This window comes from Polyodon spathula, chromosome 30 (genome assembly GCF_017654505.1).
Source record: "Polyodon spathula isolate WHYD16114869_AA chromosome 30, ASM1765450v1, whole genome shotgun sequence".
NCBI lineage: Eukaryota > Metazoa > Chordata > Actinopteri > Acipenseriformes > Polyodontidae > Polyodon > Polyodon spathula.
This window is the reverse complement of record NC_054563.1, coordinates 652,143-677,150: the sequence shown is the minus strand read 5'-3', so window position 1 is coordinate 677,150 and position 25,008 is coordinate 652,143. Positions and strand designations below refer to the sequence as shown.

Genomic DNA, 25,008 nt, shown 5'->3' with positions numbered 1-25,008 from the left:
CCTCACCACTCTCTATGTGAAGAAGAGTCTCCTTCAGCAACATGACTAGGTAACCCATTCCATCCCCTCACCACTCACTGTGTGAAGAAGTGTCTCCTTCAACAGCATGACTAGGTAACCCATTCCATCCCCTCACCACTCTCTGTGTGAAGAAGAGTCTCCTTCAACAACATGACTAGGTAACCCATTCCATACCCTTGCCACGCCCTGTGCAATGAAGTGTCTCCTTCAGAAATATGACAAGGTAACCCATTCCATCCCCTCACCGCTCTCTGTGTGAAGAAGAGTCTCCTTCAACAACATGATTAGGTAACCCATTCCATCCCCTCACCACTCTCTGTGTGAAGAAGAGTCTCCCACCTCCTGTCCTGTTATGTCAACATTCACACAATTTGTCCTGCATTTCTGAAAGTGTGGTCAAAATATATGTATTTGTGTGTATGTGTGCGTGCATACATATCAGTGCTCATGCATTGCTGTGTACACACAGAACCCTATGGTTTGTTTTCTCATATTCTCATTTTTTCACATAATAATAAAATCAAATACAATAATAACCCTATGAACTGGAATATGCTATAGTAAGGTTCCCTGTGGAACAGGGGGTTATGGAAGAGGTTTACTTGTCTTGTTTTGTGTTTGCTTGAAAGAAACAAAAATAATGGAACATTATAAATGAACACAATTGATACTGATCCACAGAAGAGTGTGTAAAAACAAATGCTGGATGTTTTTAACACGCACAGGTAAGTGAATGTGTATGTGACTGTATGGGAGAAGAAGACCACGGCTCATGGCTTCACTAGCAGCTACGAAGTGCACTGGGGAGAAATGTGATTGCCTGACTCTGCAGAAGTATTTCTGAACGCATGCACAAGCAAAATGACACGGCAGGTCACTTGAGGGGCTTACAGTGTATATAGTGAAGATGAGGAAGAAGAAAGAGAGCAGAACACACTTAAAAAAGTGAGGAGGGGCGCAGTTAGAAAATAAGAATAATATCACCTCTATCACCTTGATCAGTCTTTTGCATGTTGTTCTTTTTTGTAGGCTGCTGACTAAGTTTACTGACACGTATTTACTGTGTTTCTTGTATTGTAATAGTTTTATTGTCTGACAGGACCCCCCTTGTAAATGGGTAGATCTTCTGTATAAATAAATAAATAATAAATAAGTAAATACATTATAACAGTTTACCACAGTATTTTTGCAGTTTTCCCATGCTTTTCCCATGGTTATACTCCGCATTTCCCATAGTTTACCCTGGTTTGCTATGTTTATTAACATGCTTTACCATACCTCGCTATTCTTTACAATGCTTATCCATGTTGATCCACGATTTCAGTATGCTATATCACATTTTGCAATTCTTTTACTTTGCTAAACTCTTATAAGGGAGTATACTCTACCTGTATAAAACGTAAACCCCACCACCATGGTGAAAGCACAGGAGAGTGTAGTGAAGCACAGTGATGCATAGTGAGAGCCTGGTCAAGCACAAACAGGCATTGCAAAGCATTGCCAGAGCCATAGTGTAAGCCATGGGATACGTAGGTATGTGGTAAGTTTTTATAATAGTCATCCCTGGGTAACTGCCCACTGTAGGAGGAATGGTCTAGTGTCCATGCTGGAGTATAATGGAACGTGGTGGAATCTATACCTGCATGTAAATCAATGTTACACTGCACTGACACATTATACAGAATGGATGTGCCAGACAGTAACGTTCCATTGAAAGATGACTGTAAAGACATGCAGCGAGAGGAATGATTTATTGCACATCTGCAATCCTTTACAACTGCAAACACTAGGCATGTGATTACTCCCCTCCCCAGCTGTACTGCACTCCCCTCCCAGCTGTACTACACTCCCCTCCCCAGCTGTACTGCACTCCCCTCCCAGCTGTACTGCAGACTCCCCTCTCCACCTGTACTGCACTCCCCTCCCCAGCTGTACTGCACTCCCCTCCCAGCTGTACTGCACTCCCCTCCCCAGCTGTTCTGCACTCCCCTCCCAGCTGTACTGCACTCCCCTCCCCAGCTGTACTGCACTCACCCCCCCAGCTGTTCTGCACTCCCCTCCCAGCTGTACTGCACTGCCCTCCCCAGCTGTACTGCACTCCCCTCCCAGTTGTACTGCAGACTCCCCTCCCCACCTGTACTGCACTCCCCTCCCCAGCTGTACTACAGACTCCCCTCCCCAGCTGTACTGCAGACTCCCCTCCCCAGCTGTACTGCAGACTGCCCTCCCCAGCTGTATTGCAGACTCCCCTCCCCAGCTGTACTGCAGACTGCCCTCCCCAGTTGTACTGCTTTCCTAGAAAATGGAGAACAGAGATACTAGGGTATTCAGAGAGGAGAAATAGGCAATACAATCCCCAGCCTGTCATGCTGCAAATCATTTGTTGTTTCCATACTTTGTACCAATACTGTGTGTGTGTGTGTGTGTGTGTGTGTGTGTGTGTGTGTGTGTGTGTGTGTATGTATGTATGTATGTATGTATGTATGTATGTATGTATGTATGTGTGTGTGTGTGTGTGTGTGTGTGTGTGTGTGTGTGTGTGTGTGTGTGTGTGTGTGTGTGTGTGTGTGTGTGTGTGTGTGTGTGTGTGTGTGTGTGTGTGTGTGTGCGTGTGTGTGTGTGTGTGTGTGTGTGTGTGTGTGTGTGTGTGTGTGTGTGTGTGTGTGTGTGTGTGTGTGTGTGTGTGTGTGTGTGTGTGTGTGTGTGTGTGTGTGTGTGTGTGTGTGTGTGTGTGTGTGTGTGTGTGTGTGTGTGTGTGTGTGTGTGTGTGTGTGTGTGTGTGCGTGTGTGTGTGTGTGTGTGTGTGTGTGTGTGTGTGTGTGTGCGTGTGTGTGTGTGTGTGTGTGTGTGTGTGTGTGTGCGTGTGTGTGTGTGTATGTATGTATGTATGTATGTATATATATATATACTGTTGGTGTATTTAAAGAGGAGAAGTTTGATGAATTTAAAACAATACTTGCAGCACAACTTTATCTTCAAGGACAGCCTTGAAGATCCAGGAGCTCAACATTGTGCAGAGTCTCATTTACAAAGACTGCAGCATTACATCACTGGATATGAGGATGACTAAGCATCCCGAGAAGCAACATTAACAGAAAGCTCCAGCATTTGAAAAGCCAGTCGCCAGCTTTCACTGGCTTCTTTTATGCTCCCCTTCATCATTGCAAGCTGATTTTTTACTTTGCACACGAAGGATGCTTGTTTCAATGAATGCCTATGACTCTTCTAACTTGTGCATGACTTTCGGCAACAATCTGAAATCTCTATACGCCTTTATAACGGTGGGGAAGCAAAGTGTACCAGTTGAAGATTGTAAATATTAACAGATCTATGATCAAATTCACTTGTGATTTACTGCATCAGCAAACACACTCCTACAGTAGTTAGCTGTCATGTCACGTGTCCTTGCCTTTATTGGTTTCTGTTATTGTGATCTATGTGTTGAACACACACAAAGCAGGGACAACTCTAGTTATAAAATTAAGATGACTGATTTAATGCACCAGAAAACCCATCCACTGTCATTTCGGTGGCAGCCCTGCTTGCAGTGCTTAGCATCTACACACGAGCGGGACCAGTATATACATGTCAATGTCAAGCACGTGTTCCTCAGGTCTTTCTATACACTGGCACCCACTTGGCTGTTGTAAGGACTATGATAAAAAGAACTATGCAATTCCATTGTATTTCCATTGAAACTGCGATGCGACACAGAGTTCATTTATACTATTCCATGCTGGGACCAGTTGGGGATCAGAGAACCCCCTATAGCAGTCAGACCAGGTGCCTGCAACACTGACATTGTATGAAAAAAAAAGGTCATTGAATTTGCTTTAGAAATGACCCGACACAAACAGTCCAGTCCACAGCTTGCTATTTGCAGCCGGCTGTGTACACTGATGCCCTGATACTGATGCCCTCTGGTTCAGAGCTAAAGACACATTGAAAGCCTAATCTAATGTCACTTCAAGCTTAATGTAAAGCATTATCTTGTGTCAGACATCACTTTCTGAGTTGTTGCTCTATTGTTGCTCTAGGATGATGTTGTTTCCGTGTTCCATGCATGAATTAACACTTCTCACAGTCCCCTGGTGGGTGAGTAAGAGGGTGTGAACGCATGCTTTATACATGGGATCAGCATCATATGTTACAAAGGAAGATGCAGTGAATACGGATAACTCAAGCCACACAAATTAACAGGGCTGAATTCAAAATGAATGACTTCTGAACTCAGAGGAAGTGCAGGAGATAGTCTGGTGTTATTCCTGTTAAAAACAGAATTTGTGGGTTTAAACTTTGTAGATCGTGGTTCTGCAAATGCCCTTGATTCTGCTTCCACCCCAAATGAATATGCTGTACAGCAGTGGTTTTCAACCGGTGGAGCGGGACGGGCTTGCACTGGTACGCATCGGCAAGTGTTCTTTATGACGATAGGATTCCTCAACCACAACACCACTCCCTCAATCACACCATCGTAATGTATCAATCTGTTTGCACCGCTGAGTCACAGACAAATGAGAAATTATGATGAGAGGGATTTGTTGTGAGCTTTCAAAGTTACTGTTGGGAAACCAAAGCAGCCACTCTGTGCTGTTTATTGTGGTGAACTCTTGTCAAGTAATTAGAGGATGCCATCCGTGAGAAAGCCAGTGGTAATGGGGCAGGTCTCTGTTTTACAGCAGTCGTTTAGGATCGCACATAGTTTCTGGTACACCTGGTGGTCCCTGCTGAAAACACCGCTACTTGCGATGAAAAGGTTGCAAACCACTGCTCTACAGGACAGTAATCAAATGGATTATCTTATGGGGGACAAAAAACATAACACAGGAGTGCTTTGAAAGAAAATGCTTGGTGAACTTCAAAAGACAGTCCTTCTAATGTACTGTACATTAGTTATAGTGGGTTTAGAGACCAGCAGGTAAAAGCAGCTGATTCTACATGTTAAGCCGTTGAATGAGGTCCTTATATTAGGAACAGTGAGAGCTCAACAGAGGTAATAATGGAATATGAGATACACATCGCTCTTTACAAATTCTCTCAGATGTGCCTCTGGGCTTCTTCCTGTCATCCCAGTTGCAGAATGAAGGTGTGCACATGTATGAACTGTATATGTGGTACATTAATGCTTATGTAAGGCAGAATGAAGGTGTGCACACGTATGAACTGTATATGCAGTGCATTGGTGCTTATGTAAGGTCTTGTTTTTGTGTTTTTATGCCTGTTTCTTAGGCTTGTAAAAAGTATACAGCTTTAATAGTGTGGGTCTGCTGCAACACCCCAGTGGAAGAAAATCTACCACGGAAAACTCTTTTTTATTTTTGTGGTAAAAATCCAGAATTAGAACTTCAAACATTTCAAGGTCCCCATTAACGGAGAGGCCAATTTAGTAAATCAGAACGATCCCACAGCGAAGGTTTAACTAAATTATCTGAAACACGTTCCTGCTGAGCTGCTAACTTTAAACTCGGTGGGAAAAAAAGAAAGGGCAAAACCCAGACTGGCATTAATTCTGCACTGGCGATCCTCCCAGGGCTACCTTTCCAAGTTCACCAGGTATTGATCTTACAAGCAGGCCCTCCTTCTGTTTACCTAGTTACAGACAGTGGCATGGCAGGTAAGATCTACCGATTGACCTCATCAGCTATCCAGTGCACAGTATATCCTACTCTATATATAACCCAAACCCTATCCAGTGCACAGTATATCCTACTCAATATATAACCCAAACCCTATCCAGTGCACAGTATATCCTACTCAATATATAACCCTAACCCTATCCAGTGCACAGTATATCCTACTGTATATATAACCCTAACCCTATCCAGTGCACAGTATATCCTACTCTATATATAACCCAAACCCTATCCAGTGCACAGTATATCCTACTCTATATATAACCCTAACCCTATCCAGTGCACAGTATATCCTACTCTATATATAACCCTAACCCTATCCAGTGCACAGTATATCCTACTGTATATATAACCCTAACCCTATCCAATGCACAGCATATCCTACTCTATATATAACCCTAACCCTATCCAGTGCACAGTATATCCTACTCTATATATAACCCTAACCCTATCCAGTGCACAGTATATCCTACTCTATATATAACCCTAACCCTATCCAGTGCACAGTATATCCTACTCTATATATAACCCTAACCCTATCCAGTGCACAGTATATCCTACTCTATATATAACCCTAACCCTATCCAGTGCACAGTATATCCTACTCTATATATAACCCTAACCCTATCCAGTGCACAGTATATCCTACTCTATATATAACCCTAACCCTATCCAGTGCACAGTATATCCTACTGTATATATAACCCTAACCCTATCCAGTGCACAGTATATCCTACTGTATATATAACCCTAACCCTATCCAGTGCACAGTATATCCTACTGTATATATAACCCTAACCCTATCCAATGCACAGTATATCCTACTCTATATATAACCCTAACCCTATCCAGTGCACAGTATATCCTACTCTATATATAACCCTAACCCTATCCAGTGCACAGTATATCCTACTCTATATATAACCCTAACCCTATCCAGTGCACAGTATATCCTACTGTATATATAACCCTAACCCTATCCAGTGCACAGTATATCCTACTCTATATATAACCCTAACCCTATCCAGTGCACAGTATATCCTACTCTATATATAACCCTAACCCTATCCAGTGCACAGTATATCCTACTCTATATATAACACTAACCCTATCCAGTGCACAGTATATCCTACTCTATATATAACCCTAACCCTATCCAGTGCACAGTATATCCTACTCTATATATAACCCTAACCCTATCCAGTGCACAGTATATCCTACTCTATATATAACCCTAACCCTATCCAGTGCACAGTATATCCTACTCTATATATAACCCTAACCCTATCCAGTGCACAGTATATCCTACTCTATATATAACCCTAACCCTATCCAGTGCACAGTATATCCTACTCTATATATAACCCTAACCCTATCCAGTGCACAGTATATCCTACTCTATATATAACCCTAACCCTATCCAGTGCACAGTATATCCTACTCTATATATAACCCTAACCCTATCCAGTGCACAGTATATCCTACTCTATATATAACCCTAACCCTATCCAGTGCACAGTATATCCTACTCTATATATAACCCTAACCCTATCCAGTGCACAGTATATCCTACTCTATATATAACCCTAACCCTATCCAGTGCACAGTATATCCTACTCTATATATAACCCTAACCCTATCCAGTGCACAGTATATCCTACTCTATATATAACCCTAACCCTATCCAGTGCACAGTATATCCTACTCTATATATAACCCTAACCCTATCCAGTGCACAGTATATCCTACTCTATATATAACCCTAACCCTATCCAGTGCACAGTATATCCTACTGCATATATAACCCTAACCCTATCCAGTGCACAGTATATCCTACTCTATATATAACCCTAACCCTATCCAGTGCACAGTATATCCTACTCTATATATAACCCTAACCCTATCCAGTGCACAGTATATCCTACTGTATATATAACCCTAACCCTATCCAGTGCACAGTATATCCTACTCTATATATAACCCTAACCCTATCCAGTGCACAGTATATCCTACTCTATATATAACCCTAACCCTATCCAGTGCACAGTATATCCTACTCTATATATAACCCTAACCCTATCCAGTGCACAGTATATCCTACTCTATATATAACCCTAACCCTATCCAGTGCACAGTATATCCTACTCTATATATAACCCTAACCCTATCCAGTGCACAGTATATCCTACTATATATAACCCTAACCCTATCCAGTGCACAGTATATCCTACTCTATATATAACCCTAACCCTATCCAGTGCACAGTATATCCGACTCTATATATAACCCTAACCCTATCCAATGCACAGTATATCCTACTGTATATATAACCCTAACCCTATCCAATGCACAGTATATCCTACTCTATATATAACCCTAACCCTATCCCATCCAGTGCACAGTACATCCTACTCAATATATAACCCTAACCCTATCCAGTGCACAGTATATCCTACTCTATATATAACCCTAACCCTATCCAGTGCACAGTATATCCTACTCTATATATAACCCTAACCCTATCCAGTGCACAGTATATCCTACAGGGTTTCTCATTTTATTTTCTACTTCTGTTTTGCTTTGAATCACAAAGCCTCCATCTGCTACAGCAGATATAACTTAGACTTCCCATAATAATTAACCTTATGTTTTGTTTTCCTTTATAAAGTATCACTCCTCCTCCAGGGTAGTTTAAAAACAAAATAGATGTACATTACATTGAGCACTCTCTTGGACAAGGTACAATCCCAATGTCCCAACACACACTATAGGTCTAACCCTTTCCACAGCAAGCCAGCTGACAGCGAGCGAGAGTGTGAGGGTGAATGATGACACGTGGCTCCTGAACCTGTCACCCAACGGATAACACCAGCTGTACAGTATGTGAACTGCACTCCACTAGAAGCAGAAGTGACCCTCATTTGAGACAGGCCTTTATCTGCTTTGACACTGTACAGTAGCTAGACCTCTGTAAATTGGGCTAGGAAGGGCATTCCAGCTCAAGAGGACCAGATCCTGGCAAGATATTTCCTCCACTTGTGATTGATAAAAAAAGACCAGGATTCCAGGGTAGGTGTCAAGAAGAGCTGTGGAACTCATGTCCTCGTGCTGACAATGTGTCTGAAGTTTGAATAGGAAATGCCTGTTCTGAGGGTCTTTCAACTATTCTGTATCCAGACATTTGGAAGCATGCAGTACAGTAGTCTGCAGTAGCTTGTCCACCCTGTATATGGTAAAAAGGGAATGGCATAATGAAGACTGGCACACTACTGCAGTGTTTTTATTGCAAAGCGAGACTGCACAGTACAGCAGGGATGGAAATAAGACTCCCATTGCAGTTTGATCCATTCCTGGTTTTACTATGTGTTTTATAAGACTCACCTGATCTCTGTACAGTATGTGCCTTTACCCTAAACAATAATCAATGCAGAGGTCTTAATTGCAGCAAACTGTTGTTATTTTGACCTCTGCTGCTTAGGTCAACATTATTGTTCTTGTGTAAACATTCCTTAGGTCAACTTAAAGCAGGCATGCTTTGTAAGATGATGCACTAGGTGAATGTGTAGCCTCAGTGTGTATTAGATACTGTGGGTTTAGGAACTAGTGTACAGCACTGTGCACAGACATTATGGTTTATGATGGGGGCCTACTGAAGGAACCAACACAGATGCTCGAAGAGGATAAACAGTTCACTGAAGCTGGGATCGGTCTTATATCTAGACTTCAGAATACAGTGTCCCTTCCAGCTTGTATAGCTAGACTGCTGAATACAGTGCCCCTTCCAGCTTGTATAGCTACACTGCTGAATGCAGTGTCCCTTCCAGCTTGTATAGCTAGACTGCTGAATACAGTGTCCCTTCCAGCTTGTATAGCTAGACTGCTGAATGCAGTGTCCCTTCCAGCTTGTATCCCTAGACTGCTGAATACAGTGTCCCTTCCAGTCCAGGTGTGCTTCTGTATGGTGTGGTTCTGCTGCTTCACTGTTATGATGCTTTGCTCTGTCTGCCTTTACCTGCTTTGAGCTTGTCTGGAGAATCCTAAGTGCCGGGACTGAGCAACCTTCCTCATCCTTTCAAATCATGTGACAATATGATCTTTCAACTTGCCAGCCCTGTCTCTCTCTCTCTCTCTCTCTCTCTCTCTCTCTCTCTCTCTCTCTCTCTCTCTCTCTCTCTCTCTCTCTCTCTCTGTATATATACATGTAGAGCAGGTAGGTCTTTGTGTCCTTGCTAGATAAAATAAGCCATGCTTTATCAATACAAAAATAAATAAATACAAATAAATAGGCACTGCTATATTATGACTGAGAGCTATGTTTAAACTACAACTGTTTTCACTGGATAAAGTGCCAGTTTAATATACAGAGAAATGGGAGAATTGGCTAAGCCCTACTTAAGTGAGTGCCTGATGAAAACAGTGAGACATGCTCTAATATTATGAACTTACCGACCCATACAGCTCCCCCTTTTCATTCATGCCGAGGTAGAGTCCGCTGTCCACACCACGAATGCTGACAAGGCCCACTGCTATACTAATGAACTCCAGTATACCTGGGGAAGACCTGTACATAAAGAACTCTATTTATGAGATGAATACATATATATATATATATATATATATATATATATATAATATATATATATATATATATATATATATACATTATATATATATATACTATATATATATACTATATGACATATATGTAGGTGTAATATATATATATGTGTGTGACACACACGCACACACACACACACACACGTTTAGTTCACCTCTTCCCGCCACGCACAACATTGAAACCCTTATAAAAGCTTCCCGATGCTTTTCCCATGGTTATACTCTGCATGTACTATAGTTTACCCTGGTTTGCCATGTTTTTTTAACATGCTTTACCATGCCCTCGCTGGGCTTTACAGTGCTTACCTATGCTTCACCATGCTTTCACTGTGCTTTATTATACTGAGCTATGCTTTTACTATGGAAAACTTTTAAAAGGAAAAGCTGTATAGTAACAATCACTGTTCACTGTTGCATTACAACAATAATCTGCTCCTCATTATTGTACATGTTATATTTGCAGATTAATGATAAATCCATCAAATAATGCCACAGGATCTTTACTGCTCATACAGTTGACAGAACAACCTTGGAACAACATCTCGTCCGAAGCTTGTAACAGGACAAGGTAGACCACTGATTAGAAACAGAGTCGCAGCTCTGCCCCTGCCTCTCCATGTGACTTTGAGCCAGTCATGTTAACTGCGCTCAGCTGCTTCTGGCTAGAAGCAGGACCCTACACAGCATTGAGGATTCACCCCGACGGGGACAGTTTGTAAACCCAGACATGCACAACACTATGCCCCTGTTGTTAAGCTATGTGAATCAGGATTTAACAGAACCCAAAATCAAATGAGACAGGTTAACAAGTGAACAGGAGCGGGTGGGTGATGCAGCAAAAGGAGTCTGTCTGCCGCACAAAGCCTTCTGAATACACAGGTTTGTATTCATAAAGCAGAAGTGCGTTGATAAATGCAGTTCTCGTAGATTTATGCTAATGCTATGTATATTCTCTAATAGAGAGCAAAAGGTCTGCACCTGCAAACCTAGCATTAACTAAGCAGGTCTGACTGTTCCTGTTCCTTCAATACAAACCTGCTCACATAGGCGGGTCCTTATTGGCAACTATGAGAGTCTCACATGCTAAGCAGGCTGAAATGATGTACTGCAGGACTAAACTGACTCAACCATAATGTACAGGGCTGGCTGCAAGTGGCTATTATCACACACAGCTAGTGTATACAGAATGTTAACTGATTTAATGCGTGCATAGCAGAGATACATTTTATACACTACAGAATTCCAGAACAGTGTTCTTCAGAAGTCAGAATGCACAGCACTGCCACTATTGTGACCGGAAGCTATCTCAGCTACAGTACCTGGTTCAATAAAGTGCATAGGCAGCATAAAACACGCATGCCATCTCACCTCACATGTTGCCTCGCTGTTAGGCAGAAATGCAGCTTGCACCTTTGATTATGTATATTCTTAACAGCGCAACTTGTTTAAACAGGAAACATGATGAAATGAAGACAATAACAGCTGCATTCGTCATGCTGCAGTGCAACAGTATCAATAAAACACTCTGAACTCAATTCTGGAGAACTACATTCTATCTGTAACACAAGCCAATAACATCAATAAACTGGTCAGATTAAAGGGGGGCAGCTCTCTAGAGACCAAAACTACGAACAACACATTGTTATTTATTATATCATGAAAAAAAGCAGATGCTTCCAGGATGTTATCTGAACACAATCAATCTTGCTGCACGGTCTGGCCGTATATAAGATTACACAATGTCATTCTCGTCTGTAGAACGTAGTGTGTAGAGAGATATTTACAACAGAGTATTTCCAGTCATGCCACACAAACTCAATTACTACATCAGATGTGCCATTCATCCAATTCCCCCCAGCAGGCGATGCAACGCTCCAGATGGATCTGTGTGCTTGGTCAGTACCTGGGACCTGCATCCTGCAGTACTGCTGCATGAATATTCAGAGCCCCAGCAAGCACTGGAACAGGCAGGTGTGTCAGCATTTCTCAAAGAAATTAATACGCATACATGGTAACCCTACGTAACTCCATACACACCAGCAATGAACCTGCTTCAAATGGTATTTATTGTTCTGGGGGAGTGATTGGCATGCCTCTGGGAGTATCCCGCTTGGGATTTTCTCCAGGGTGTTTTTTTTAGCTGACCTCTAGGGCACATGACCGGATCTGAGATACATTGGGACTGTTCTGCTAATATCATTCTGCTACCACAAGTTAGGTGTTTTTTTTGTTTTTTTTAAATACACGCTTTATACCCAGTGTTTGTTTTTAAAAACGCAATCCTGTTACCTTTGAAGCTTGTCCATTCACACAGAGCCCCCCACACCCCGCCCCGATGCTTTCTTGTCATACTGACACGTCAAAGTACTTTATGTTCCCATGCACAGCGCAGGAATTGCATCTTAAGGACTGTGCATGTCACTTATGAGGTGACTATAAATAAACCGAACTAAATAAAACCAACACGGGTGGATTGCTTTATCCTTCTAATTTAAGAATATAACAACCTTAGTAGTTCTAAAAGAAAAAAACAATCCTGCTGGAAAGCCTAATCGTATACAGCTATATAAGAACTTACCATTGCCAGTCTGCCAGGCAGAAAGTAGAGCATTTACTGGTCACATGGTAACCTTATTTAACCCTGTAGTGCCCAATTCTGAATCCCCTATCATACGGTGCTTAGCCAGCCTCACAAGACATCATTTTTCACATGCAGGTCATTAAGCGTTGCTGGACAGGGTTTTGCACAATACATGGAATCTAGTTAATGAAGTAGCCTTTCTCAATTTAAAAATGATTGTGCATTACATGGTTAACGTTCAATGCATTTCAGTGTGCTTCTGTATTGTTATTCACACTCAGTGTGCTGGATCTCATTGCTGTTCTGCACATTTGTATTGCTGTGGTGCTGTCTTGCAGCTCCTGCAGTTTCAATGCAGTATCCTGCCTGCAGCACTGCTGTTGCTGCTGCAACAGACACGCCTCTCCTACCCCGAGTTATTGAATTTACAATGACACTTCGGCCTGGAAAGGAAAGAGAGACGCAGTGTTAATTCGGCATCTGCCAGCTAGCCGCTAAAGCTAAGAGCAGGAGTGTTTAAATGCAGGGCTAAGGACATGAGTGGCGTTAGGCTTGTTTCTGTGTGTCTCTGAAGTGAACATTAAAACACTTTGCTAATAGCAGGATCAGATGAAGGAAGTCTAGAGAGCCGGTGCTCTTAATAAGGAATCTTACTGTGCTTCGTGCCCCAGTGTGTGCAGTCACAGCACTTATTTTAACACAGGAGCTTCTCAGCTTCTCTACATGTAAAGAGACCAGGAACACTATAACCATTTAAACACCGGTCTACTTTCTAATAAACCACGCTTATGGGTTATTACAGAAAAAAAAAAAGAATGGACACTTCAGTATTATATATCAACATGAATATAACTCATTAAGTATATATATATATATATATATATATATATATATATATATATATATATATATATATATATACACACACACACACACACACACACACACACACACACACACACACACACACACACACACACACACACGTTTTGGATGCCTTGGGTCTGCGTCAATATTTAACCCGTGGAGGATGTTCGGCGAGTTCTAGGACCCAGCGCGTTCTGAGCGCACGCCCCTCGGGTCCGGTACAAGTGAAGCAGTGCGGCCGCCGTACACCTGCTAGAGGAGCGAGCCCGCAGGCTGGGCCGGCAGCGTCCTGTACAAAACCTGCAAGCTCTCGTCATATCAGTACCTCCTCATCTGATCTTTGGCGTAGTGTTGTTTGCTAATTTAACACAAACGCCGTCAGCTAAACTGTGTTTCCCACGCCTCATGCCGCAGCGCACCACTGAATCTGCAACGCGCGCACACACACACGGAGACACAACGTTGGCTCTGCACAGTAACAGCTGCCTATACAGAGCACTCGGGGACTTTGTAGATACTTGGTCCTCATATCCAGGTGGGATATTTAACGCGAGGGATACAATATGCACAGGGTTTAATCGGAGTGGTCTTTGTACAGGTGGGTCTGCCCTTATAAAGATACTACTATCCTCAGCGCTGACGTATGGAAGGAAGAACTTCACATGTTCTAAGTAATCCCTTGTTAAGAATGTTATGCGTGCAGGGTAACCTGTGTAAGCGCACTGGACACCGATGTAAAGTCACAGCAGGTACATGTTTCTTGCTGTACGGTACGTGCCCGGCGCGTTGCATGCATGCAAGCTGAGTGTTTGCAGTGAAGCTATTAATTCCACGTACACTATCTTTGTTGCTTTCATTACAGGCTAGTCTAATAAATAAAATATCACCTACGTGCTGTCTGCATTATTGAATGCATTGTTTAAATAAACCACAAGGTCCCGTAGCACTCTGATTTTCTACCTTGCAGTGATGATGAGCTACAACGGCGTGAAAAATAAAATAAAATACAAAACACATGTCTCCTGGTTGAACATCTGGCATTTAAACATGAAGAAGAAATACCACCATAGGACTTCTTTTTTACGACCTATTTAAAGTGCATTCAGGTGGGTGCAGGCAGCAACCGGCAATTAATGCAGCAATAGCAGAACCTTCTTCTTTTACGCCTGCTGTATTCCAGGGCAGTTTTAAATTAAGAGGGTGCAGTCCAAGCGTGACTCGCCTCGGCACACGAGACAACCTCCTCGAACGACATCTCTGAAACGCAATGAAACATGCATGCTAACGTCGTGCCGAGTACTGCGGGATGCTAAAATTAACCACAACGATACTCGCCAGGGACCTCGGGATGCGGGCAAAAGATTGCTTCCTATTTGAGAGATACCTTCCCGTTGGGTTTAATATTCCCACTAGACAGGCCTTCCCTTACAAAACAATAAAGCACCTCTTTCAAAAGAGAATTCACGTGCTGCGCATAACAGCATCAAACACATTACTCATCCGAAAACTGCAGCCAACGTCTTAACCTAAATATGTTAATAGATTCTTGCCAAATAAATAGATCTAATAAAAACAAACAATACAGTAATAGCTACATAAATATAAATATATTCTCTGTAAAGTGCATATGCATTTGAGGGTATACACTATTAAAATAAAATGACCAATGCAGTCAGGTGCTGTGCGGAGTTAATGCAATGTTAGAAACGCATTGTGTGCTAGCGTGCCGCCCCTCTTAACACCACCTGCAGTTGTAGCAGAAGCACCCCAAACGAGTCCAGGAGGGGAACCCCGTCCGGTCTCATGGGTGAATTACAGTACCACTGCAGTAGAATACACCGCCGTTAACACTCGCCCCCACTCCAAAAACAAAAAAACAAAAAACGCTTTTACTTCATTGTGTTAACACCTTACAGAGTTAATACACCTACCAAATCTGCTGTGGTCTTGCCTTGTTCCCTGGATGGTGCCATTGGGGAAAATCTCTAAGTGATATCCAGTCCTGCAGTAGAGCTGCCTCCTTCTCAGAATCCCCTTTAAATGATCCAAGTCCGTTACTGCAGCCCCCCTGGGGAGACCCCCAGCTTCCGACTGGCCCAGGTGATCGCTTAAGAAAACCGGGTTATCCGCCGGTAAAACAGGCACATTCCCAAAAGGAACCGCATCCTGAACAGCGAAATAGTTCCCAACTTCACCTAAAGGAGCCATCAGAAGATTCTGCTTTTAGAGAACAAGAATAAACAACAATAATAATGGTGTCAACCCAAGAGATCTTATTGCTAGGTATCCGCACCACTCCCTCCCTGCAGCAGCAGCGACAGCGCTACTGGCGAGGCGGAGCTGCTTTTAATCCATTAAACACACACATTAGGAAAAGTAAGATTTTTGTTTTGACTGGTACACAGGTTCAAGGTCAAACCACAGTTAGTCTAAGAAACCACCACTCAATACTCACACACTGGCATAATGTATAAATATACGGTATATCCCGCAGCTCTTAACAGGTACGGTCCTCAACCCGTCCGGTTGTGATCACAATACAAATCCGTAGTTTCTCCATTTGGGTTAAGGTAGGAATGACCATGCCAACTTAAAATAAAAGCCGACGGTACACGATTTTTTAAGATACACAGACTACGTCAGAATTATGGATCCTGACTCCAAAAAGACATGCGCTGTCTTTACACTATTAGACTGCATGCATCAGCGTGTATCCTTGATGCAAATATATACACATATGAGAATATATAGCAGGTTGGGTATATGGACATGTATATATATCGCTCGTTGCCTGCAGAACAAAACATAAAAATAAAATCCCAGCATAAAACTTTGATCCTCTATATGATGATATGATGAATAGATGTATTATCCGAAAGGTTTTTTGTTTGTTTGTTTGTTTTTTAATGATGAGCAGAGGTGTCCGGTGGGTTTGAATGTGAGGCGGTGACCCAGCAGACAAAATAACGTACAAGTCTTGCCTTTTTTTTTTTTTTTTTTTTTTTTTTTGCTTGGCTGGATTGAAACAGGTGTTCCTTCTGCAGAGCTGCTTGCAAAATGTTGTACTCCAGCACTGATCCGCAGCCCTCGACTCTCTCCACATCCAGCACGCAGTGGCGCAGGGAAAGCAGCTAGGGCTGGGTTTAAGGTAGTCTCCGGGGGTAGTCTTGACATCCAGGCGTCTCCACGGTCCTAGCGCGCACAAAGTACCTGTCTGACACAGCTAGGTGCTCCGAGCGCTTCAGCTGCCAGGGGGTAAACGCTCCAGAGACGGTACATCTGCCGGTATTTCTTTATTATGTAGATTGGTAATATTGTGGTTATTATTACGTTCGGGAATAGAGAATAAGCATTGGTCAGAATCGTGTATTTTGGAATTTAAAACTAGCCGGTAAGCAAAATGTGAGCAAAATGTGCAGCATTGTCATTATACCATCGGCAGTTCCTCGCTTGAGGTGCGTCTTTCAGCCCGGACAGTATGATACATTTTCTTTCCGTAGCCCACTACGATTCTTATATTCCTTTATTGAAATAAGTAAAGTTACTATTTTTTTACTTTTGTTATCCAAAAATACAGAACTCTGATAAAAACGGTCTTCCTGTAATTTAAACGTTGATTATTCAATTGTTATGTCTCTTATTAAACTGTGCTGAATGCTCCACATAGGGTGTACGCTTACATCAACAAGGGCGACAGACAGCCTTCAATCCAATGCACAGCTCCCATCTATCAGAATGTGCGTATTTTTCAACAGTTAACGCCTACGTACTTATTTTATTTATTTATTTATTTATAGGAGCAAACGTGTTCACTGAAATGCTGCTTCTGTGGCGAGGTTTGCGGTTTGCTCAGATAAGTGAGTTGGGTTTTAAACCACTGTCTTTTGGTCTATAAAGTGGGTGTCTTTTTTTTAATTAGTTTTTCTACGTGAAAACAAGGTCGTTTAAATTAGTACACATTATTGAAACGGTAATCACTGGGGAATCTGTAAACTCAGTGACAGTGAGATTATATGATGCAAGTAATAGCCACACGAACACAATCTTGAACCAGAATGCCGTGGAACATGTAGATTATGTATTTATTTTTAAACTTTCAGTAGAAGTCGCTTTACAGTTTACCTCTTCAAAGCGTGAGCGGGATTGTGATTCCTGCGTTGTTGTTGATAATAGACCTCTTCGTTAATAACCGTTTTCACCCATGTTCAGAAGCATGCTTATACTATTGATATCCAAGCAGCAAGACTTTCGCCTTTAACAGATCATTTAACCATTAAAGGGCTTTAAATAAAATCTTTGACAACAATGTAATAATCCAGAACTATACAACACTCAATGCTAAGATATGCAGTAAAATATACAAATAAGACAAAAACCTTAAAAACCAAACGTGCTTGTGACCATGTCTTCAATGGAGTCTTTCCACTGACTTGTAGAAATGTTAGTGATGCTTTCGGATGCAGTGCAGTGTGTCATTTGTATGACTATCCAATGTAAAAGTAACTGTAATTACCCTCAGCAAACGTAACTGCAGCAAAAGCACAGCAGCAGATACAATAACAGGGCTGCTGTCCTCCAGTGCACTTCAGCCACTCTAACATCGCATTGTACTGGACCTGCCATTGGAGAGCACCATCGTGACATTCACAATGCAATTCAATCTGCAATCAAGTGTGCACAGCAGCAGCATTGGAGATCACCATCGTGACATTCACAATGCAATTCAATCTGCAATCAAGTGTGCACAGCAGCAGCATTGGAGATCACCATCGTGACATTCACACTGCAATTCAATCTGCAATCAAGTGTGCATAGCAGCAGCATTGGAGATCACCATCGTGACATTCACACTGCAATTCAATCTGCAATCAAGTGTGCACAGCAGCAGCATTGGAGATCACCATCGTGACATTCACAATGCAATTCAATCTGCAATCAAGTGTGCACAGCAGCAGCATTGGAGATCACCATCGTGACATTCACAATGCAATTCAATCTGCAATCAAGTGTGCACAGCAGCAGCATTGGAGATCACCATCGTGACATTCACACTGCAATTCAATCTGCAATCAAGTGTGCACAGCAGCAGCATTGGAGATCACCATCGTGACATTCACACTGCAATTCAATCTGCAATCAAGTGTGCACAGCAGCAGCATTGGAGATCACCATCGTGACATTCACACTGCAATTCAATCTGCAATCAAGTGTGCACAGCAGCAGCATTGGAGATCACCATCGTGACATTCACACTGCAATTCAATCTGCAATCAAGTGTGCACAGCAGCATCATTGGAGATCACCATCGTGACATTCACAATGCAATTCAATCTGCAATCAAGTGTGCACAGCAGCATCATTGGAGATCACCATCGTGACATTCACACTGCAATTCAATCTGCAATCAAGTGTGCACAGCAGCAGCATTGGAGATCACCATCGTGACATTCACACTGCAATTCAATCTGCAATCAAGTGTGCACAGCAGCAGCATTGGAGATCACCATCGTGACATTCACACTGCAATTCAATCTGCAATCAAGTGTGCACAGCAGCAGCACTGGAGATCACCATCGTAACATACACACTGCAATTCAATCTGCAATCAAGTGTGCACAGCAGCAGCATTGGAGATCACCATCGTGACATTCACACTGCAATTAAATCTGCAATCAAGTGTGCTCAGCAGCAGCATTGGAGATCACCATCGGGTTGATTGGTTTCTTATTAGTTAATCTGCTGTACTCAGTATGTTCCATCAATGTGTCATAGATGTCTGGTGAGAAAAAAAACCCAACAGATTTTAGTGTGGTGGCTTTATTAGTTAATAGCATGATTGATTATTGATTAGCAATACTACCCCACTCCCTCTCCTCAAAGAGACTGGGACAGCCTCAGCTTCAATACTCATTTCAGTCCTCACAGCCAAGAGTTTCTTATGATAGAATAGGGGATGGAAACAATGCTGTTGGATAGCCATTCCATCCATTCCAGGTTTTACTATGAGCTTTATTAGCCACAGTGTATAGATAACAAGCTCAGATGTGTCTTATCAAACTCATAGTAAAACCAGGAATTATGCTGTCTTATTTCCAAGAAGCATAACTCAACAAACAAATATACTGAAGAAATATAAGAAATGCATCTCACCAAACATATGAACAAGGATCTGGGTTTCTAAATGACAGGTTTCCAGAACGCAAGGCACAGCGTTCCTTGTGCTGTAGTCAGTTACCCATGGTATAAAAGCTATATTTGCTGTAAAGGAAGAAATAGCTCCCACTCGAGTACTTAGCCTGTATTTATCGTCCACACTATAATTTAAAGGGGCAGTGCCACCTTTGCAATGCCCTTCAGCAGTGTCTTGCTAACACTGTTGGCACTACTGTTGAGCAAACTGTTCTTGTGCATGATGTTTGCGATTGTTCTTGTTTTTATATATCACTGGGTTCAAACCTGAATCCCTTGAAGGGCTACTTTGTATAACCTACCCTTACCTTACCTGGTACATTTCTAAGGATGGGCGTCTTCTGTATAATTCTCAGAGGATAATCATACAGAGCACAGACAATAGGATATTAAACAGGTAAGAAATACATGTGATTGATATAATAGTGTCTAAGCACCCCTTTAACCTCTGACTTATGTATTTCCCAGCCCTTTGCATCCACACACCTCGTTCTATACACACGATGGATTGGTAACTGAGGTGCATCCAGAGTACATGCATTATCACAAGCAGGCCATTCCCTGCTTCTTACACGACTCCAGTGGTAGATGGGTTCAAATAAACACAATAAAACACGTTGCTAATCTGTTGCTGCAGCTGTCACCTGTTGAGCCCTTTGCAGAACATTGTAAGACAAGACGTTTTATACATTGCTGTGTAACATCTGAGCAGCTGTCACTGAATTGATCCAGCAGATCAATACCTTGGTGTCCGTGGTAACAAACAGATACACAAGCCCAATAGCTGCCCGGTCTCTGTGGAAACATCACTCACAGGAAAAAGGACACAGGGATCTGAAGTGCAGAGAAATGCATTAATTCAAATGCCTTGCCTTGAGTCACGCACATTGGATTATTAGAAGAAAATTACAATTGAATGCTTTGGCTGAGGTTGTTTTTTTTTTTTTTTTAATAGATCATTGTTTGGAACTAACAGCATACCCCATAGGGTTGAGGTGAAAAGGGGGCTGTTGTATTAAATGATCAGAAGTTTATTTTTTCTTTTGTGTTATTACATAACTTCTGTCTTCACAGCTTTATAATCCTTCATCAAAATGTAATCTATGTGTGTTAAATCCAGTAGCTTCATTATCATATTCACAGTATCAAGTACAAATATTGGTCTGAATTATGAGAATTACAATAAAAACAGCAAAGGAGGCCAAGGAGAGCAGATGCTTGATTTGAAATCTCCCCCGATTCAAATATTCACTAGGCTGAAATAACCCTTTTTCACAAACCGCAGTGAAAGTGTATGGATGCAGTAGTGCCGACCACATCAGGCTGGATGTAACTGTAATTGACCACGGGATATTGAAAGAGAAATAGACATGTGGTTGTGCAACTAACCCACAACTCAAATCTAATCATCCAGTCAGTTTTGCAGCAAACCTGCTGTGCAGTTTGAATCAATTTAGTTCCATTAAAAGTCCTACTGCTTTTAGCGATAGGAAGAATTGGTGCAATTTAGTTTTAATATTCTTGTAAAAATATGATTCATATGTAAAGAAAATGTAATACTGTTTAATTTTCATGCAAACTAGATGCAAAGCTTGTCTCCATTGACATGTATATTCCGTTAAGTTCATAATAGCATAGAAAACTATATAAAAACTCACATAACAAAGCATTTCTTAGAACAGTCCTTAAAAGGATGCAAGCTTATTCTTTGACACTTTCGTAGTTCAGATTTCCAGCGCTGGCTGACTTCACTGGTGAAATGATGTTGCAGAGGTTTTGAGATGCTCTTGGAATGTTCTGTCTGGAATTCTGAGAATCATTCCTGGAACAAACTCAACACGTATTCCACAGCCCCTTACAACCCATGGAAGGCACCATCATCAAAGTATTGAGCTTATCTGGGCTAATACGTGCATATAGAATATCTAACCCTATTCTCCACGAAGAAGAAACAAGCCCCCAATATATTAAGAGATGCCAAATGCACCGCACTGAACAGCAGATGTCAGCTTTTATTGGGCTGCTCACTTTGTTTGTATAGGCCAAGAATACTGCTAATAAATTAACTCTACGATTGATAGCAAGGTCACCCCCGTTTTCATTATATATATAAATATATATAAACCTGGAACAGATTGAAACAATCCAAACAAGCTGCTGGAAAAAGGGGAGCAGAGAGCTCTAGCTGTCAGACATATTATGCAAGCTGACTGAAAAAAGTTTGTAAGAGGCCAGTTATTGTACTTTATGAATCTCAAATACATGTCAGTTTTCATTTTTGTGTAGTGATAATGTTCACAGCACTAATTCAACTTGAAGAATGGCTTCAGTATAAACACCATGTACAATAAAATATTCCTGCCTAAAATTAAAGATGTGATAATCTTTACAGATACTGTTCCAATGTTACTGGCACTCCGCCTCCCTTACTGTTCTGGAACACACAGTGTTTTTAGAATGCCCCAGAATCATATTCTCCAATAAACACAGCCCGGTTTAACCGTTTCATGCATGGGGACACACAGAATGCACGACAGACTCATACAAAGATGCTGTTTTTCCTCATGTAAAACAATGTAAAAAATATATATTTATTTATTATGTGTCCAAAGGACAGCTGTTTTCAATATTTCATGAATGAAAGGTTTAAGCGGCTGTAGTTGGAAAGCTTTTTTAAACTCACTAAGCTGATGGGATCTAACCTGCTGTGACCTCTAAGGCTGTATTTCCAGTGACTGATCGGGAAGAAGACGGCTGCAGAGGACTGTAAAATACCCCAGTCACTGAATGCAAGTCCTCTGTATCTGACAGAGCGTATGTGGTATGGATGGTCGTGGTGTACACTCAAGCCTGTCAATGGAGTTGGACGTCTTTTCTGATATACACAGGACACAAGAAGCTGCAATAACCAGCCTTGCTGTTGACGATTTCCTGAATGTTTGTTGTTGTCTGTAATACACTGACAGGGCACAGGAAATACACAGTACAATTTAATTAAGCACAATATATAAAACAATAATACACAATGTTTATTTTACATGCAAACCTAAAACTGGATGCTAGACTTTTTTTTCAGAAAGCCTGAGTTCAACAGCAACAATGAAATACAGTGATAAATATATACAGATATATAGTTTGAAGTACTTCAATATATACAATACATTCCTGTACACTGCAACAGTACGTGTATTATACCTGCTTTGTGGATCTCGGTTCCATCCCAGAGAAATCTAAGAACACTAAGATTAGTGCGCTGTAAAATTAGCTTTATCTTGAGACTTGAACTGCACTGCAAAAAACAGTAGCTAAGTGTCTGTTATATCAAACATGTACCTTGGAAAAGGTCAGCGATGTTCTAACCTACCTGTACCAGCCCCAGACGCAAATTGCGCACCAAACCAACCCCTGCAAAAATAGGGCGCTAAATATCAATCTCATTGCAAGGGCTTCCGAACTCCCATTCTCGCGAGAAGACGGGTTGACACTTCCGCGAAGATGGCTACCTGGGGAAGAGTTGCTTCGAGTTTGAGGAGAGGTTTCGGTAGATTTGCAGGTTTTAAACCCGCTGGAGTCCGTCGAGCCGTGGGACCTGGGTTGCTGGGGTCGCTGGTGTTCGGGAGCGGGTTGGCATATTATCGGTACGGGTCATGGGCCGGTCCCAGCCACTACACCGTGCATGCTGCACAGGAGGAAAAGGTAGGACAACACATCTCCCAAACTGCCTGTGGATTCTAGCTTTACAAAACAACCACGTTGGGTGTACTTTCTAGACACTCTGGCTGTAGGCAGCGGGTGTCACATTGCACTCGCTGATACGATCGCTGTCATTGTTGGATGCTGCCCCCTGCCCCGAGTTATCCGACCAGGTACCCGGGATGGTAGCCTAGCCATCAGTACAGACAGGAGCAAGCCTTTACTGTGTTCGCCTGGTATACCATAATACTGCTTGATTAAACGGGTGCTATAATTCACGCTATTTAAGCTTTATGATTATATTAATACGATGTTATGTATTTATTGTGACGCTGCCAAGGTAGGAGAGAAAGTCGTACAGTAGTTTCAGGAAAACAAGGCTGAACACAGGTGCAAGTGAAACTCCGTTCAGTGGTGGAAGTTACTGTTTCACTATTGACAGACAACAGCAAGTGGATACTCACGCTGTTGAGAAGCGGCCGCTTTCTTTAGCTAGCTGGGGACGCTGTTAGGGAAAGTCTACTCCCATTCCTGCAGTCACTGCCTGATTGAGTAAACAATCAACCAGGCGTCGCGGTGGGTGTGGGACTCTCGTGTTTAGTGTTGCAGTCGTGTTGTGACAAACATTTACTCAAATGCACTTATCTTGTATGCAAATCTGCAGTCTTTGTTACGTTGTGTTATTTACTTATGCGGTTATTTTCCAGTAAATAAGAACATAACAAACGCGTTTGAAAGAAGTGCGCCGTTTAGTTCACACTGACTGTACATTGTAATTGAAAATGTGAGAGTTGGCTCGGTGTTCAAGCATGTTCTGCCCTACTGTATGGTCAGACAGCATGCACACTGACCCTCTGCAGTGTTACACGGGCTGTTAAACATGTGCAGCTGCAGCCTTTTCCTAACGAGCTGCCTGGACAGTTACCTTTCGGTTTAGTGAGACACAGACAGACACACACACCCTATTCTACATATAAATGCTTTGTACAAGCTAGAAGATAATGCAAGCATATACAGCAGTTGCTGCACATGTAGTTAAAAAAGAAATAAACCACTGACCAGGTCATTTCAAGTAGGTGAGCAATGGCATGTTGCTTTTGTTCACAGCTGGCAGCTGTTTTGATGATAAGGTAATTAGTTTCAGTTATCTGGTGCCAGGTTATCAAAGCGGATCTTCCATACAGCAGCCTCTTTGCTGCCTTAGTACTCCAGGGTTCAGGGTTCCAGAGGAGCAGAGTGCACATTACAGTTTACACTTCTATACAAGCAGGGCTGGTTAAGCTGTGTTCTAAATATACAAATATTATTATTAGTCATTTAGCAGATGCTTTTATCTAAACCGTCTTACAGAGACTAGGGGGTGAACTGCAGTCAGCATCACAACTGTTGCTGCAGAGTCACTTGCAA

The 25,008-nt window shown here is 42.0% G+C and overlaps 2 protein-coding genes across 5 annotated transcripts in view; one reads left to right on the top strand and one right to left on the bottom strand.

Annotated features, from left to right (window-relative positions):
• The window catches only part of LOC121302556 (fibroblast growth factor 9), an 18,881-nt gene extending 2,035 nt beyond the window's left edge, over window positions 1-16,846 (bottom strand). Inside the window, exons 1-3 of one of the 2 annotated variants that reach the window (XM_041232554.1) lie at window positions 16,175-16,846; window positions 15,651-15,914; window positions 10,101-10,204 (exon numbers count right to left, since the gene is read on the bottom strand). In XM_041232554.1, coding sequence (XP_041088488.1) covers window positions 10,101-10,204; window positions 15,651-15,914; window positions 16,175-16,184 — 378 coding nt within the window. In that variant the 5' untranslated portion in view covers window positions 16,185-16,846. Of the gene's footprint in view, window positions 1-10,100; window positions 10,205-15,650 lie in introns of both variants that reach the window. The other variant, XM_041232553.1, reaches the window with a different exon arrangement.
• A 6,540-nt stretch (window positions 16,847-23,386) lies between these two features.
• Window positions 23,387-25,008, top strand: part of micu2 (mitochondrial calcium uptake 2) — an 86,800-nt gene continuing 85,178 nt past the window's right edge. For all 3 annotated transcript variants that reach the window (XM_041233295.1, XM_041233293.1, XM_041233292.1), the window contains exon 1: window positions 23,387-23,604. In XM_041233295.1, coding sequence (XP_041089229.1) covers window positions 23,404-23,604 — 201 coding nt within the window. In that variant the 5' untranslated portion in view covers window positions 23,387-23,403. The remainder of the gene's footprint in view (window positions 23,605-25,008) is intronic.